Source organism: Coenobita brevimanus, chromosome 18, assembly GCF_032717465.1.
Source record: "Coenobita brevimanus isolate Jiangsu-jjx chromosome 18, ASM3271746v2, whole genome shotgun sequence".
Lineage (NCBI taxonomy): Eukaryota > Metazoa > Arthropoda > Malacostraca > Decapoda > Coenobitidae > Coenobita > Coenobita brevimanus.
The window spans coordinates 31,681,552-31,700,809 of NC_136971.1; the positions used below are offsets into that span (position 1 = coordinate 31,681,552).

General features: G+C 42.1%; 1 protein-coding gene across 1 annotated transcript in view; it reads left to right on the top strand.

Annotated features, from left to right (window-relative positions):
• LOC145391462 (integrin alpha-PS3-like) overlaps positions 1-19,258 on the top strand; it is a 38,214-nt gene that overhangs the window by 14,875 nt on the left and 4,081 nt on the right. The window contains exons 7-11 of the mRNA XM_080266076.1: positions 1,159-1,377; positions 15,551-15,665; positions 15,935-16,114; positions 17,017-17,190; positions 18,892-19,028. Of these exons, the coding sequence (XP_080122202.1) occupies positions 1,159-1,377; positions 15,551-15,665; positions 15,935-16,114; positions 17,017-17,190; positions 18,892-19,028 (825 nt within the window). The remainder of the gene's footprint in view (positions 1-1,158; positions 1,378-15,550; positions 15,666-15,934; positions 16,115-17,016; positions 17,191-18,891; positions 19,029-19,258) is intronic.

Here is a 19,258-nt window from a genome sequence, read left to right on the forward strand (position 1 = left end):
GTTTTGAAACATTTATATGGTTGCACTGCTGTTGTGATGGGTAGGTATGCTGCAACTTTGTCTTTTAATTCCAACTGCAGTACATTACATTAGCGGATGGTGTTGTATATTTACTTTTTAATTGAACAAATAGCACTCCAGCTTTTAGTTGGATAGATATGAATCTCTTACCCTGGGAATACTCTAATGACAGATATGCTTCATTGTTTATAGTCTTTGTGTTTCTGTTTGCCAACCCGCTCCTCCTGGGTGTGGAGTACGAGTCACTCATAAAAGCTCATGAGAATCCGTGTGAGCGTGAACTGTGCCAGGGGTGTATTGGTGGTATAGTGGTGGAACCAGTGGTGTAATAGTGGTATTGGGTGTGTAGTCATGGTACTGGTGGTTTTGTGATGGTGCTGGTGGTTGCAAAGTGGTAGAGGTAGTGCAGTGGCACCACTTTTTGCATTATAGACCTGGTTATTGTTCTTCTGTCCCTTCGTGTTGCCACCACACAGGGTGGCACATAAATAGCACTCCACTAGAAACACCTAAAAGTATCATATGAGCTGTGGGAATGGCTGAGTCTGGTGGTCTAGGCGTGGGTGTGCAGTGAAAGTAGGAAATGGATAAATGATGCCGATGTCATATGCACGGAGTGACTATGCTGGAAATTACCGTCCCCTTTTCTATTAAGCCTAAATTAACCTAACCTAACCAAACCTAACCTAACCTTAACCTAACCTTATCCTAGATCAGCCTAACCTAAATAAACGTAAACTAAACTAATCTTAATTCACGAAATGACTAATTTCACAATCAGCCTGTAACACACATATATATATTTATTTATATATATCCATATATCGACCTATAGTTGCCTACAGGTCGATACGACATGCAACTATCTTCCTGGCACATGTATTTCATAAAATGTTGTTGATAAATGGCACAAAGTTTGAGATAACATGTGGATACTTCCAAAATAGAAGCTAATCGGCCACTCGGCACATGCGCACTGAGCGAAACGGTAACTTCCAGCATAAGTCACTCCGTGCATACGACACTGGGTAGATTGATAATGCTGAATGAGACGTCTCTGTAACAAGTGAAAAATTGCTCGGTGGTGTGGAAGAGAGGTTTTATATGTGGGTCATTCTGTATATCTTCGTGCTTCAGGTCATCATCTTCGACTTCCCGAGCACTGAGTACGGAGAAGAGTCACTGGATGTTGTGCAAGAACTAATCGGACCGCAGTTTGGAGCGAGTTTTGGGGCAGCTCTCGCATCCCCAGACATAAACGGGGATGGCCTTAGCGACCTGGTGGTGGGCGCCCCGTTATTCTACGAGAGTGAATTACCAGACATGGGAATGGTTCGAATCGCCCTGAGCTCGAAGGTACCCTTGTTGATGTATGTTTTGTGACTTATGATCTAGATATTGGCTTGTTGTTATAATAATAATGATAATAATCATCATCATCATCATCATTATCATCGTCATAATACAATAATAATAACAATAATAATAATAATAATAATAATAATAATAATAATAATAATAATAATGATAATAGTAATAATAATAATAATAATAATAATAATAATAATTATTATTATTATCATCATCATCATTTAAATTTCCCACATCCCTGTGGGAAGTTTTCTTGTTTTTCTCAATATTATTATTATTGACGGCTGAAGTGTCACACTATCGTGACCATGAAATAAGATACAAAAACCCACACTGACAGACGAAAAAAGATGTATTAACAAAAAGTTTTGGTGACAGCTGCCGCCCTCTTCAGTGGATCTACAGACCAAGAGTGGTACATACAAATGCTGAGAAGCTGCTTATATGCAGGGTAACGACACTTTTTCCCAACCACACCTGATGTGACCTCACCTGACTCTCCTTATACTCTGTCCTCGACCTGAGTGAGGGATTACAAGGAGCAGCAAGGACCTTGCCACTAATCCTCTAATCTATCTATCTATCTATTGCCAGACGCCTCAATCCCGTACGGGGTGGCCACAAACAAATCGCCTCCACGTCGCCCTATCCCCCGCCATTTCACTGCCCTGCTCCCAACTCACACACCCCTCTCTCATATACCTCTCCACTCCATCCCTCAACCTCATCCTCGGCCTCCCCCTCCCCCTCCCCCCTCCACCTCACTCACATACACTCTCCTCGTCAGTCTCTCACCCTCCATCCTCTCCACATGGCCAAACCACCTCAGTGTGTTCCCCCTAACGCTTCCTATCACATCCACATCCACACCACAATGCTTCTTTACATCCTCATTTGTCAGCCTGTCTCTCCATGTGACTCCACAGGCTCTCTTAAATAACTCATTTCCACTGCTCTCACTCTTGACTTGTGTCCTTCCAGCAACGTCCAAGCTTCACTTCCATACGTCAGAATTGGTATCACAATACTGTCATGTAGCAACTTTTTCACTTCCATGCTCACTTCCCTGTTACGTATCATTCCTTTCAAGGAACCAACAACCTTTCTTCCTTGTTGTACCCTTTCAAGCACTTCACCCTCCAAATTTCCATCCTTACTCATCATACTCCCCAAGTACATAAGCATACTCACATTTTCCATTTCCTCACCATCCAACCTTACTGTACATTCACTGACTTCACCTCTCTCAAAGACCATTACTTTACTCTTCCCTACATTCACCTTTAGATTCCGTTTTTTACGCACTCTCCCAAACTCATGCACCAAACCTTGCAGTTCCCCTTCGTCTTCACCTAACAACACAGTATCATCTGCAAACAACAGTACAGGGTGTTTCCAAACAATGCCCTCTCTCACTAGAGCCACTCCAACATCCACTACCCTACCTTGTACCTCTTTTATTACTCCATCCATGTACAGATTGAACAACCATGGAGACATGACACATCCCTGTTTCAACCCAACATTCAAAGAGAAAAATTCACTCAGTTCACCATCCACACGCACTGCATCCTTAGCACCATCAAACATACTCTTCACAGCATTCAACAGCTTCCCATCTACTCCAAATATTCTTAATACTTTCCACAATCCTTGTCTATCCACCCTGTCATATGCTTTCTCCAAATCCATGAAGGCCGCATACAACTTTTTTCCCGTCTCTAGAAACTTTTCCACTATAGATTTAAGAATGAATTTCTGATCTACACAACCTCCTCCCTTCCTAAAGCCTCGCTGTTCTTTTCCAACTAATTCCTCTGTTATTTCCCTAACTTTGTCAATAAGTATCCTACCATGCACTTTTCCTGTTACAGTAAGAAGACAAATGCCCCTATGATTACCACACACTTCTTTTTCCCCTTTTCCTTTGTACAAGGGAATAATTATACCTGACCTCCAATCCTCCGGGACTCTACCTTCCTCCCAGGCCAATCTGCACATCTTCTACATCCATTCTACTACTATCTCTCCCCCATGCTTCAGCATTTCACCACACTTTCCATCAATTCTTGGGGCTTTCCCCAGTTTGACTTTTTTCATTGCTTCCACAACTTCTATCCTACTGATTTCTTCCTGTCTTCTCACCTCTCTTCTTCCCCCTGCCATTCTCCAGCCACTTATACTCACATTACTTCCATTCTTTATGTTCAGCAATTCCTTAAAGTGTTCTCTCTATCTGCTCACTTTTTCTCCCTTCTCCACTAGTAATCTACTATTTTTATCTTTCACTCCTCTTATCCATCCACCATCCCTCCTCTTATCACTGGATCTAATTTATACATTCCTTCACTATGGTTAAAATTATTTTATCTCTGTGTATACAGCTTCTATTATCCTACGTTTCTTATAATTACTACATTTGTACAAAATTTTGCTACAGTTCCAGTCGATTCTATGGTCGTTTTCTGAAGAGTGAACGTACACTGTGATATTTATGTTGCCTATTTTACAAGCGTACTTGTCAGTGGCGTACTTGAGGGGGGGCGGGGGGGGGCTGTTGAAACTGCCCCCCGGGCCCCCAACTGAGGGGGCCCCCAAAAGCCTTAAAAATTTATAAGCTTATTTATTAATATTTAAAAATATATATTAATCATCCCGACAATCCCGGCTGAGATGGTAGATAAGTTTTGAGAATTAGGGGGGTTAGGTTCTTTGCGGGGCCCTCCTCAGAACCTAACCCACCGGGCCCCCAAATCTCTGGGTACGCCCCTGGTACTTATGTTCCTTAATGCGCGTGTCCAGATTCCATCCAGTTTCACCAATATAAACCAAATCACAGTCTCTACATGAAATTTTGTATACCCCTGCAGATTCGTTACTAATGAGTTTATTCTTTACTAACATTGATCTTAAAGTGGAAGTATATCTAAATGCAATGTTTACATCCAAATCATGACACAGACTTCACCAAGCTAAGATTTGACACATACGGAACTGTGATGTATGGCTTATTTTGTTGACTTTGTGATGTTGGTCTAGGTACAAAAAAGTTTTTTTCTGGCTTTAAAATATGCTTGCCTTATAAACCAATTGGGATATTTTAGATTTAAAAATATTTTCCATATCTTAGCGTTTCCAGTATCCAGATGTTGGAGACTACTAATTCTATGTGCTCTAAGGAACATAGACGAAATAACTGACATTTTAGTGGAAATGTGGGAATATGAATAATAATGTATATACAAATTGCACTGGGTTGATTTCCTGTATACAGAAAAGATGAGTGTCCCATGTTCATCCCTGTGCACAAATACATCTGAAAATGGAAGGGAGTCATTTTTTTCCCATTCAGCTTTAAATTTACTTGAGGGAACCAATGCATTTAATTTTTTGAGAAAATCGTCAAAGTTAGCATTTATGTCTGGCCACAAGGAAAACACATCATCAAACACATCATTAACATACCTATACAAAGTTAGATGTTTTTTGTACCTAGACAACATCACGAAGTCAACAAAATACGCCATACATCACAGTTCCGTATGTGTCAAATCTTAGCTTGGTGAAGTCTGTGAGTCATGATGTGGATATTAATATTGCATTTAGATGTACTTCCACTTAGTAAAGAATAAACTAATTAGTAACGAAACTGCAGGTGTATACAAAATTCCATGTAGAGACTGTTATTTGGTTTATATTGGTGAAACTGGAAGGAATTTGGACACTCGCATTAAGGAACACAAGTATGCTTGTATGATAAGCAACATAATATCACAGTGTACGTTCGCTTTTCAGAAAACGACCATAGAATCGACTGGAATTGTAGCAAAATTTTGTACAAATGTAGTAATTATAAGAAACGTAGGGTAGTAGAAGCTGTATGTATAGAGATATAATAATTTTAACCATAGTGAAAGAATGTATAAATTAAATCCAGTGATGTGAGGATTAGTGGCAAGGTCCTTGCCGCCCCTTGTAATCCCTCAGTCAGGTCGAGGACAGAGTAGAGGGAGAGTCAGGTGAGGTCACATCAGGTGTGGTTAGGAAAAAAGTGTGGTTACTCTGCATATAAGCAGCTTCTCAGTAACTGTATGTACCACTCTTGGTCTGTAGATCTACTGAAGAGGGCGACAGCTGTCACCGAAACTGTTTTGAAATACATCTTTTTTCTTCTACCAGTGAGGGCTTTTGTATCCTATTATTGTTATTATTCTAGCGAAGATCTAAATTGCTGCCTTTAGCATACTGCTTTCGCTATAGCTTAATTTTTTTCATATTAAAGTGCACGTTTGCCGCGTCATGTGATTCCTCCTGATCCGACTACCGGAACCCAGATAGGATCTGGGACAAAAAAACAAACAATAGTGACCCTAAAGCTCAAAAACCACTTAAGTTAAGGGACTAAAATATTTATGGCATATACCTGTACATGGCCAGAATGCAGTGTTTAACATAGTCCAGATCAGATCGTTATTCTCGGAGATCGCCTATGGTACAAATTTCTGGACTACTCCAGAAGGCAGAGAAGTTGATTGATTTTACATGAAAGAATAAAGCTAGAGCTACCAAACTTGGTGGACATATAGATCTTGATGACTTAAAGTGACAAACACAAGATCATGACCTAAAGTGACATGCACAAGATCAGTGATTGTCACGGAGTTTTTATAATATCACGGTAATTTTAAAATATATGCTTTAAATGTTATTTAAATTGATAATAATATTCAATAATATTGAAGAGCAGAGACAATGATTGTCTTGCTACATCAAGCAACGATTACTTTACGCTGGCTTAGCACGATTCTCTGAGAACGAGAATTTATAAACTTCCTCAACAGTACACAGCAGAGACTAATTACTCACAATTGCTGAATTACTGTACTGTCAGCCTCTGAAGAAAGTTACATCACCCCTGACAATAAATAACTAATACTAATAATAATAACATCAGGTTCTTGCTGATGCATTAACTCCTATCTGGCACAACGGATTTTAAGTTAATACAAGACTGGTCTAAGTACCAGTTATGAATAGTAAAACGTCTATGCAAGCTAGGAGCTATGTGGGAAATAAGCTTAATTACGGAGAAATGAAACAAGAGTTTACTTTACATTGAGCTCAAGAAAAGAGAACTGTTAAATTTATTAATTACAAAAAATAAATTTAACGTTACAATTCAGATCAAATTAAATGAGACGCACTCGCTCACTCACACAGAAGCTAAATACTTACGCCTAGGAAAAACACCTTAACTAAGCTCTTAAAACTACAAAATACACAAAGGAAATACCAGTCGATGAATACTATGTATCACCCGAGGAGTGGGGTGGGAGTACTGGGATTAACTGTACTAATGGAGCTTGGGGTGCTAGCTGACCTCTCCACTTCTGAGCACAGACCCTTTCTCCGTCACAGCAAACACAAGACTGAATTCAAATAATGCATAGGCAGGACGACAAGCCACCAGAAGAAGGCGTGGCTAACGGTTGAGGAGCAGGGGCGAACGATAAAGAAACAATAGTATCGCTCAGTAGCGCACTTAGTGACGTGCATCAAATCGGTCACCCCTGAAAACGGTGACGAATGATTTGAAAAGTATACCCCGAAATGGAGAGAGAAACGGTTAACTGAGCGATACACAGTGAGTTTTCCACTAATAGTTCGTGGCTTCTCACAAAAGGAAATGTCGCGAATTGATTCGTGACATTACGCCCCATGAAAATTAAATCTTTCTTCCTTCAGAAGAAAGATTTCAATATACATACATATAAATCCTAACTCAGTCACACAAGATTCACACTGTGGTGTGTGTGCTATCCTGCTACAGGAGAAAGTCGCAGTCGTCAGTGAGCGAAAAAACCTCGTATTTACGTTAATAGAAGCAAGCTTGAGGGAAAAACTCCGTGACGACGGTGAAAATCCTGTACTCAGGTCAAACTGAGCGAAAATTCGCTACATTTACACTGACAACTAATTGTTGTGTAGCGTGGTGTATGTAATACACGGTGTAGGTGTGACAGTTGTAGTGTAACTGTACCTACGTGTAAAATGACACAGTAAATAATATGACGACGACGAAGACAGAGGAGAAGAGGCGGCAGTGTGCGGCAGACGATCAGCTGGTCCGCACAGCAAAACTGCTACACCCATTGCTGAACCTGCAAAACCAATTGAGGTGGAGCATCAAAAGTGTCAATGAGACAAAATTCTTATTATGTTACAATTACTCTCTCTGGCTAGCAGTCAGTACATGCTATGAAAAGTACACTCGAGGTCGCCATTAATTTTAGCACACGATTATGATCGGCAAGTTGAGAATCCCTGTGCAAACTCGGGTCTTCCATAGCCTCGAACCGCACACGGGTCCTCAACCTGTGCCTCAACCTACAGTACTTATATTAATATCGGAGAGCTGAGAAACCTTGTGCAAACTTGGGTCTTCCATAGCCTCAAGTCGCCTCTGCAGAGTTCTCACTTCCCCCTTAACCTACAATACAATACTTATATTAGTACCGGAAAGCTGAGAATCCTCGTGCAAACTTGGGTCTTCCATAGCCTCAAGTCGCCTCTGCGGAGTTCTCTCTCGAACTTCCCCCTTAACCTACAATACTTATATTAGTATTGGGAAGCTGAGAATCCTTGTGCAAACTTGGGTCTTCCATAGCCTCAAGTCGCCTCTGCGGAGTTCTCTCTCGAACTTCCCCCTTAACCTACAGTACTTCTATTAGTACCAGGAAGCTGAGAATCCTTATGCAAACTTGGGTCTTCCATAGCCTCAAGTCGCCTCTCAACTTCCCCTTAACCTACGGTACATATATTAGTACCGGGAAGCTGAGAATCCTTATGCAAACTTGGGTCTTCCATAGCCTCAAGTCGCCACTGCGGAGTTCTCTCTCGAACTTCCCCCTTAACCTACAGTACTTCTATTAGTACCGGGAAGCTGAGAATCCTTATGCAAACTTGGGTCTTCCATAGCCTCAAGTCGCCTCTCAACTTCCCCCTTAACTTACGGTACATAATATGTATGTACAGGCCCTGGACATAATGTGTCCTGTGGGGCCAATGGGCGAGACGTCAGGTCTGCACCCACTTCACCACTACCCTGTCTCTCAACTGACTCAGAGATTACAGGTTTAGTTACAAATGGCACAGGAAGGGCATGTCCCTGATTAGTGGTGATACTTTGGCACACACTGCAGGAACGGACAAAACTATCTATGTCCCGTCCCATCCCTGGCCAGAAAAAGTCAGCTCGGATACGGCCCTGGGTCTTCCTTTTGCCCATGTGACCTCCTGAGGCTGAACAATGACCCCATTGTAACACTGCTAGGCGGTACTTGGCGGGAACGACAAACTGCAGTCGAACCTCGCCCTCGGGTGTTCGTGACTCACGGTAGAGCCGTCCTTGTTTACGAAGGAACTTGGCTCGACCTCCCCGTGAATACTTTATCACTCGACCCTTTTGTTTGTTCCGCACGGTAGCAAGTGTCGGGTCAGAATGTTGTTCTTGCACAACAAGTTGACTACACATCAGATCTTGCGGCGATTCAATAATCACTGGGGTGACACAGTCTGGAGCCTCAGTCATGGCTCGTGTTACCACAGCAGCCGAAGTCTGAGTGGCGCCATCATCGGAGCAACTATCCTTGGCTCCTTGAATATTGCCTACTATCAAGTCAAATAGAGGCTCTGGCATGACAACTGCAAGTGTCAAGCCAGTGAAAAATGGAGACGCCACCTGGATACAAGCCTCAGGGAACAATCTCACTGATCCATCAATAAGCTTTGCATGGACCTGTCGACCTGTATACTGCTCAGGCCGAACTAGACTCTGCTTGACAGAGCAACCTGAGGAACCATTGTCTCTCAGGACCTTCACAGGAATGTCTCCCACAAACCCTGGCTGAACAAGGAAGGTACTGTCACCTGTGGGAGGGCCTGTGGAGGAAGCAGCTAGCCACTCATGAGGCTGCTGAATTGATGTGGCAAACATTGTGCCTTGTGAATTATAAGATGGAACATTGGCCATCTGTGGAGGGGGGTTCAGTGTCACTGTAGGACTAGTGAACTGTGGGGAAGTACCCACACTGGTAGGGACGTGACCACCAGGCTGCTGCTGAGGAATGAAGGCTGCATTCGCTTCCTGCCTCTTCTGAGCTGGAGGTGAAAAAGTTTGTCCCGACGGTCGGTTGCGTGGCTGATACTGCTGCTGGTTAGGGTACTTGTTGTACCTCTTCCACTCAGGTTTCTGAGTGTTTTGCCCCTGGTCCTTCCACTGCGGTTTTGGACCTTGACCATTACTCTGAGAACGGCTTTGGTGCTGGGATTCAGTCTGAGACGGCTTCCCAGACTTGGCAGTATCTTTTCTGCTCCAGGTGTTTTGCTTACGAGCTTGATACCCGTATGCAGTAAAGAATGCGTCAGCCTTCTCTGCCATTTGGCTGGCATCTTTCACCTGGCAGATCTTAAGCTGTGCTATGAGCTCAGCAGGCCACGACCTCTCTAGCTGTGTACGCAGCATAAGGTCAATTATCCCCTCACGCGTGGAAGGAGTTTCATCTTTCTCCATCCACTCATTTAAGTAAGCTGTGAGACGATCAAGGAACTGAACAGCTGTCTCCTTGTCTTGGAGACGAGCTCGCATGAACTGAACTTTGGCGTCGTCTACTGTGAGACCATACGCCTTAATGAGTGCAGCTTTCATCATCTCATATGTGAGATTGTCTCCACGAATTCTGTGGAGAATATCGAGGGCGGGGCCCTCAAATAAACTAAGGAATTGGATCCGCTTAGCTGCCTCATCCAGTTGATACATGTCAGCCATGTCCTCAAAACGAGCTATGTACGGCTCGATTCGCTCGCTTTCCTTGTATGAAGGAAGCTTGATGTGTGGTGTCACCATAACATGTGCAGGGAGAGCGCTCGTGGAGCTTGAACCAACTGCACCAGATGTGTCTGAACCCAAGGAATCTCGCTTGAGCTTCAGCACTTCAAGTTCATGTTCTCGTTCTTTGTCTCGTTGTTCACGCTCGTATTCGCGCTGTTCTCGCTCTTGTACTAGCTCGTGTTCGCGTTGTTCTCGCTCGTATTCGCGCTGTTCTCGCTCGTGTTCGCGCTGTTGTCGCTCATGTTCACGCTGTTCTCGCTCATATTCGCGCTGTTCTCGCTCACGTTCACGAGCGTCTTTCTCACGTTCTTGCTCGTAATTGAACCGTGAGAGAACGTAACTCTGTATTTTCTCTGGGTCTGTGAGACCAATATCTTTGGCTTCCTGTACATAAGCACTGGCTGCCATGATGCTAGCTCAATTTACTAAGTAACCGAAACTGAGTACTGACTGCTTAGCGACGAATACTAATGACACAAGTAAAGAGTACAGACACAAGCTAGTGGTGACCAGTCTTATCTAGTTAACTGGCAAAAATAAATCAAAAATGTAAATGACTGGGAAGACTCAGTAATAAACACAATGGGTACGCCGACTTCCCAGGAGCGAATAAAATCGTCTGGCGTTACCAAAAATAAACTAGAGTTAAGTACTCTATTGATTTATAAAGCAAAAACTCACTTGCTAAATTAACGGTAAACACCAGTAAGCTTGTGCCTATAAACTTTAATGATAAATACCTAAATATGAATGAGTGAGCACTATCTCGTGAATAGCTTTAGAGCTAGGAGTTAATATCCTGGAATGAGGTCGCCAATTGTCACGGGGTTTTTATAATATCACGGTAATTTTAAAATATATGCTTTAAATGTTATTTAAATTGATAATAATATTCAATAATATTGAAGAGCAGAGACAATGATTGTCTTGCTACATCAAGCAACGATTACTTTACGCTGGCTTAGCACGATTCTCTGAGAACGAGAATTTATAAACTTCCTCAACAGTACACAGCAGAGACTAATTACTCACAATTGCTGAATTACTGTACTGTCAGCCTCTGAAGAAAGTTACATCACCCCTGACAATAAATAACTAATACTAATAATAATAACATCAGGTTCTTGCTGATGCATTAACTCCTATCTGGCACAACGGATTTTAAGTTAATACAAGACTGGTCTAAGTACCAGTTATGAATAGTAAAACGTCTATGCAAGCTAGGAGCTATGTGGGAAATAAGCTTAATTACGGAGAAATGAAACAAGAGTTTACTTTACATTGAGCTCAAGAAACGAGAACTGTTAAATTTATTAATTACAAAAAATAAATTTAACGTTACAATTCAGATCAAATTAAATGAGACGCACTCGCTCACTCACACAGAAGCTAAATACTTACGCCTAGGAAAAACACCTTAACTAAGCTCTTAAAACTACAAAATACACAAAGGAAATACCAGTCGATGAATACTATGTATCACCCGAGGAGTGGGGTGGGAGTACTGGGATTAACTGTACTAATGGAGCTTGGGGTGCTAGCTGACCTCTCCACTTCTGAGCACAGACCCTTTCTCCGTCACAGCAAACACAAGACTGAATTCAAATAATGCATAGGCAGGACGACAAGCCACCAGAAGAAGGCGTGGCTAACGGTTGAGGAGCAGGGGCGAACGATAAAGAAACAATAGTATCGCTCAGTAGCGCACTTAGTGACGTGCATCAAATCGGTCACCCCTGAAAACGGTGACGAATGATTTGAAAAGTATACCCCGAAATGGAGAGAGAAACGGTTAACTGAGCGATACACAGTGAGTTTTCCACTAATAGTTCGTGGCTTCTCACAAAAAGGAAATGTCGCGAATTGATTCGTGACAGTGATCCTGACCCCAGGGTCCCTATACACTTGTAGCTTGGTGTCTATGGTAGTAGGCAGTGACTGTGAGAAATTTTTCCTTATCCAATTGCCCTTGGACAATTTTACCGTGTTCTAGTTATTGTTATTACAATAAACTCTCACTTATCCGTCGCCACAATATTCGGCCCAAATCAATATCCGGCGCTGCTCTTTTGGCTGTATTACAGCAATATCCAGGAAAATTATGCAATATCAGGCACCAAAAAAGGACGTAACCGGTGATTTTGTGCAATATCCGGCATTGAGGTGTATCAACCGGCTCATAAACAGTAGCCAACGAGCGCTGAATTGCTGTATTGTAACATTATTTTATTGTATTTTATGCTTGACCCGAGGGCTGTGGCAAGGGGTCATGCAGACATCCCCCATGGTGTGGCAAAATGGCAAGTTTGGTCGCTGTTACAGATTTCCTTGAAATGTATATCAGTGGCTAGGAAATTGCAACATGCAGCTACCCACAGATTTTTTTTATTTTTATTTGGTGTAGTATTGGAGAAATAATTGTTGGAAATTACATTTCTGGCAGGAACATGAAAACTGCTTTGAGAGAGAGAGAGAGAGAGAGAGAGAGAGAGAGAGAGAGAGAGAGAGTAATGCATATTTGGGCAGAAGAGACAGGCTTTCTTCAGGTTCCCTGCTTGTCAAGTGGGTTGCCAGCTCATTCTGCTCACTGCAATACAAGCTTAGTGCACTACTTTCACACCCATTATTTACCACCCTACTTCTGTTCCATTACCTCATATTGACCTTACATTAGATTTTATATTGTTCTAAACAATTTCGACCTATGACTGCGTTTCCTGGGGTGATAAAATTGCAGGAAATGCGTTACGAATTGTGTACTTTTGGGTCATTGTTGCTGGTGCTACTTAGCAGCTGGGCTCAAGATAGGGGGTGGGAATTAGAGCTACCAGTTGCTCTAATACCCCATAAATTTTGTCCTCTGATTCGTCTAGAACCTTTGAGGTGCGGTATTGAAAATTTCACTCATGAGAGGCATGTTGCAGCTTTCCTGTACACCCTCATATGAGGTATGTCACAGTCCATGGGTTATTTTTCATCTTTTAGTCATGGGAATGTTTTTAAGACGGGTTCAAGATGGATAGTAACGAAATATCTAGTTTGACAGTGAATACTGAGCCAAGGGGGGGTTATATGATGTGTCCCGCATTTTGCTTTAACTAGCACAGGGCTTGGTTGAATTATGCCAGATAATTGAGAGTTTACTGTATTATTCACCCCGCCAACAATTCATTGTGGAAGGGGTGTATTTGATCGTCGGGGTTTATTCACCCCGTCTGTATTTCATTGCAGAAGGGGTGTATATAATAGTTGGTGTTTATTTATTTATTTGTGAGTCTATGCATCAATTATCTCTTGAACCATTTAATGGATCATCTTCAAACTTTGCATACAAGTTAGGTATGACACACCGAGGATGCGATTCGATTTTGGTGAAAATGTCCTAGGGTTAAGATGCTTGAATTTGACCCTGAAAGGTCAAATTCAAGATCATCCATATTTTGAGACCTGAAGTCAGCCAAATTGTGAGAGATAGACACATAGTTACTATTAATCACTGATAGGAAGTTTTATATAAAGATCATATTGACAACATCAGATGTGACCTTTGGTGACCTTGAAAGGTCAAACTCAAGGTCATGCAGATTTTGAGGTCTGAAAACAGTAAATGAGAGATAGATGCATGTTACTCGTAATCACTAATAGAAAGTCATATATGGTGATTCTGTTGGCACCATTACATTTGACCTTAGGTGACCTTGAAAGGTAAAAGTAGAGGTCACACATATTTTGACTTCTTAAGTCAGCCAAATGGTGAGAGATGGGCACATGGTTACTGTTAATCACTAATAGGAAGTCATATATGGAGATTCTGTTGGTGCCATAATATGTGACCTTGAATGACCTTGAAAGGATACACTCAAGGTCGATCACATTTTAAAGTGTTAAATATCAGATACTGCCGTTTCGTTTGGTAATAGTGCTGTTATTAAGCCATAAAACTTCATTTAACCCAATTTCCCTTCACCAAAAGTGACTTTGACCTCAATTCAACCGGCACCAGGGGGTGTTTTGACCTCGGGTCACATTGCACCAGTTATTATTATTATTATTATTATTATTATTATTATTGTGGACCTTGCAAGAGGGGAACAAGTCAAGAGTGAGAGCAGTGGAAATGAGTTACTTGAGAGGAGCATGTGGAGTGACATGGAGGGACAGGTTGACGAATGAAGAAGTGAAGGAACATTGTGGGGTGGATGTGGATGTGGTTGAGAAGATTAGGAGAAATACACTGAGGTGGTTTTGACATGTGGAGAGAATGGACAATGGAAGATTGACTAAGAGGGTGTATGTAGGTGAGGTGGAGGGAGGGAGAGGGAGGGGTAGACCGAGGATGAGGTTGAGGCATGGAGTTGAGAGGTATATGAGGGAGGGGGGAGTGAGTTGGGGGAGGGTAGTCAAATGGTGGGTGACAGAGTGACTTGGAGGCGTTTTGTCTGCAGCCACCCTTTGCGGGATTAGGGCGTCGGGCTATAGATAGATAGATAGATTATTGTTGTTGTTGTTGTTGTTGCTGTCATCTTCCAAGCAGGAACATCTTGACATGGTAACTATTTAAATCTTCCCAAGCTGCGAGATACCAGTGTTAATTTTACAGTTTTGTTGCCAGTTAGAGGCTAGTAAGGGCCTGGATATGGGTTATATTGTTGGTGTTGTTGTTTCAAAATATTTTGAAATATGAAAGTATTCGTGTCCTATTTTTTCTAGAAACTGTTATGATAATTTCCCTCTTGTACTTTCCCGTCCCTTTTCTAGATCCCTCCCACCCCATGAAAATGCCAGAGAGGAGTTTGTTACTTTTGTTGTTATTTCAACATCGCCTTTCTATTTAAAAAAAAAAAAAAAATGGTGTGGATAAAAATGAAGATGATGATGATGTTAATTATGATGATGATAACGATGATGGTGATTGATGATAGTGATGATCATGATTCAGGAGCTTAGCACCTGGGTTCAGAGCGAAAATGATGATGGTGGGAACATTAATTTTGATGAAGAATACTAATGTTAAAAGTAATTTTAATGATGATGGCCTCAACAGGGACAGAAATTACCAGAGCTGTGCACCTCTTACTCCGAGTTCAAAGTGAATGGTAATGATAATAATAGAAGTAGTAGTAGTAGTAGTAGTAGTACTACTACTACTACTACTACTACTACTACTACTACTACTACTACTACTACTACTACTACTACTACTACTACTACTACTACTACTACTACTAATAATAATAATAATAATAATAATAATAGCCATACTCTCAGCAGGGAAAGAAACTACAGGAGTCCAACACATCCTACAATGGATCAGGAGTGAGCTTTGCAAGATTTGGGACAACCCTTGCGTCAGTCGGAGACCTGAATGCAGATGGATACGAAGGTGAGACTGACAGCTGGGGACCAGGATATAACATACAAATTTGGTCACATGTTTCCATAAAACCCTTGCTTTGCTCAGTGACCTTAATGCTAATAGATTTGAAGGTGCCATTGGCCATGTTGTAAGTGGACTGGGAATTTCATGACACATCTTCCTTGGCGATTTACTTTACCAATTGCTTACACCTTACCAAATACCTCCTGATAGTAATACATGATTTTGCAGTGGACAGAGCCTTTTCTTGTTTATTTCATACTACTATTCACCAGACTTTGCCGTGGGCGCCCCGTTTGAAGGAAATGGAGCCGTCTATATTTACCTTGGGGCTGACGGTGACATGCCCTCCTCTCATTCCCAACGACTGACACCAGACGACTTTAGTGCGGGCCTCAGGGGCTTTGGCATGGCGCTGTCTAGAGGCGTTGATGTCGACAAGAACGACTACCCTGGTGCGCATAACTTCTCCCCATTACATCTCATCCATTTCCCGAGCCTTTTCCTAACCTCTGCCCCTCCCTCCATCACCTCCCTTCTAACTCCTATCGCTTCTCTCACCCATCCCCTTTTCCATCCTAACCCCTTCCACCTTAACCTCTCTTCCTTCTCTCATCTTCTCTTCCTTTCCATCCTTACTTCTCCCTTCACATTTTTCTTCCTTTCTCTCCCATTCTATCCATCCCTACGTCTACCTCGTTCACCTTTCTTCCTTTCTCTCCCTTTCTTTCCATTCCTGCCTCTAGCTCATTCACCTCTTTCTTCCATTCTCTACCCCCTTTCAATCCTAATCCCACCCTCCTTATCTTCTTCTTTTCCTAAACTTAATATCTCCCTCCCTTATCTCTCTTTCGTCGCCCCCCCTCCCCCTCATTCGTACCCCAACTCCGTCCTCCCTAACTTCTTCCTTCCTCTCTTCTCCACTTCCTCTTTCACCCCTAACCCCTCCGTCTTTACTTCTGCCGAGCTTCCTCTCTCTCTCTTTTCCCTTCACTTCAGTGGATAGATAAGGTTAATTTATGTTCTAGTAAGGAAAATACAAAAACACACGAACGTTCATAAAGTGTAATTCTCATGCCCCCCCCCCACACACACACACACTCGTAGCGTTACAGTAGCCTCGCTGCGCTTCCAACACATGCTGTTGTAAAGATGATCAGATGGATAAGCCTGGAAAAGGAGTCAGGATTCCCTGGGCCGAGGTGATGTATAGATCATTGTCATGTATAAACGTGTGGGTCGTTTCAGTAAGTATGCTGCTGATAGTTTTCCCTTTTTCGTGTTTTTTTTTCTTTTCTTCCTTAATGACCTCTTGTAGTGGGTAGGCGTTAATCAAAGCCATCTTCTATTCCTACAGACTTAGCCATAGGGAGTTTCCTGTCTGGGCATGCCGTTGTGATTAAGAGCCGTCCTGTTGCTGTACTAACTGCAAATATCACCAGCTCACCCACGGCCATCATGTTGGGCGACACAGCATTCACTGTCACTGCCTGTGTCCACTATCACGGCATGAGTGTTCCCACGGTGACAGGTAGGATGCACTGCAGAATGATGAGTTTGCAACAGCACAGATTTCAAGTTTTATCTGATCCAGTTGAGATTTTGTAACTCAAGCTACAGAACAGAGGAGTCGTGGAAAACACTGCTTATATTTTTTCATAAGATCGTGTTGTTGTTGTGGCTCAAGGCCAATCTGTGTGTGAACCCAAAGGATATCAGGATGAAGTTACCCTTCTCCTGCAGTCCAGAAACTTCCTTCGTGAGATGAGCAGGGGGATGAAAAAGTTTGAATAACCGGGCAGTTATACTGAACCATCACGTCAAGGTGTCTCTCTCTCTAGTACCTCGTAGAAATCATGGGATCAGGGATCCACCTGTGTACATCGTGTACATTTATATCGTAAGCCAGGTGCTGTACACTGGAATCACCATATCTCTGTGCTAATAGGGCCCTTGCACTGCAGTTGCTTCGTGTACTTGTTATGGCCCCAGGCTCACCTGTACGAGAACTCGGTGGCCTACGGGTTGAAGTTATCTTTGCTCTGAAAACTATTCAAATTTCAGGGAATAGGGAGTGAGTAGAGAAATAATTATGTAACCTGGCAGTGGAGCCTTGTAGATATGTCAGTCCGCCATGCTGAAGCATCCCTTTTAGTCACCTTCCTCCATATGACTAGCATATTTTCTTGACTGTGCAATCCGAAACATACCATCCCCGTTTCAAGGAGGTCCCAGGTTCGATTCCTTGATCGTCCATGAGATCATTTCCGCCAGGTCTTTCTTTTTTTGTTTTTCTTTTTTTTAATCTCCCTATTTGTACCAGGAACTGGAATATGGACCTGGAATGTAAATTAATGGTTGTGTGTTGTAGTGGCGGTGGATTGGGACCTAGCATAATTTGGATGCCGACCATTATGGCCCTTGCGTAGTTAATAGGCGTTAATCTAAAGCTTATTATTCTTCCACTACCCAGAAACTCCCTATGAATACATTTAAAGTTTCTTCATCCATTCCATGTAATAAAAAAAAAAAACAGTTTTGAGGCTTTACTTTCTTATGAACAGCCATATTCAACAACAGTCATGCCGTTGTCGAAATGAAATTATAAGATTATACATCTTTAAAACTTGATTATTCAGATATTGTTCTGCTTTGAGTGATAACCTGGGTTCGTGGGTTTTCAAGTGAACCGCAGTCAGGTGGTTGAAATTCATTCTCTACGATCACATGGTAACACTAATGTTATCATACATAATAAGCGTAATGCATGAAAACACGATATGGGACAAAACTATTCCTGATCAGTTTCTTCATGGAGCTCCTTCAGAGGAATGACAAATGTTGAGACATTAGGACAATTATAGAGGGATGGCAGAATATAGGAAACCATGAGGTAAGGGAAAGTGTGAGAACACCACTGAACACTAAGTTTAACTCTTTGATTGGTAGATCTTTAATCTGAACAAAATTGCCTAGTGTAGCCCATGTAAAAAGTCCTGGATGTGCCATCATTGGACGAAGGACTCCGGAGATAGTTTTCGATGCCACTGACTGTTGGGCTTTTTCTCATTTGAAGAAATATAATGGAATTGCACTGAATAATATAACCAGTTGCATCAACCGCAGCGAAGGGATAAAAGTGAACACCGCAATAAATATTGCCTATGTATGAACACACTAATAACCTAATGTAACCTAACCAAACTTAACCTAACCTAACCTAACTCAACAGCCATCAAGGGGACGTTGACTCTGGACCCTGTCAAATCAAGGATCCAGTTCAGTGATACCAAGACCACCTCACGTAACTTCGCAACCAACATCAGAGTGGATAACCTTACATGTATTCCCTATTCCATCGACGTCAAGGTTCGTCTTCACACTTTCCTTACTCGCTCCTTTAGTTTCATACGCTCTCCGCGATCATTACTGCATTTTCACTTTTTCCTGCACTCACTCAACTTGACAACCACTCTCAAATTCGATGCAGCAGTTGTAGTTATACCATTGACGCCAAGCTTAGTAATCACGCCAAAGTTATACTCACATTTACACACTTTTTAACACACATTCTAAACTGTCACACTATTCCTCCCTCA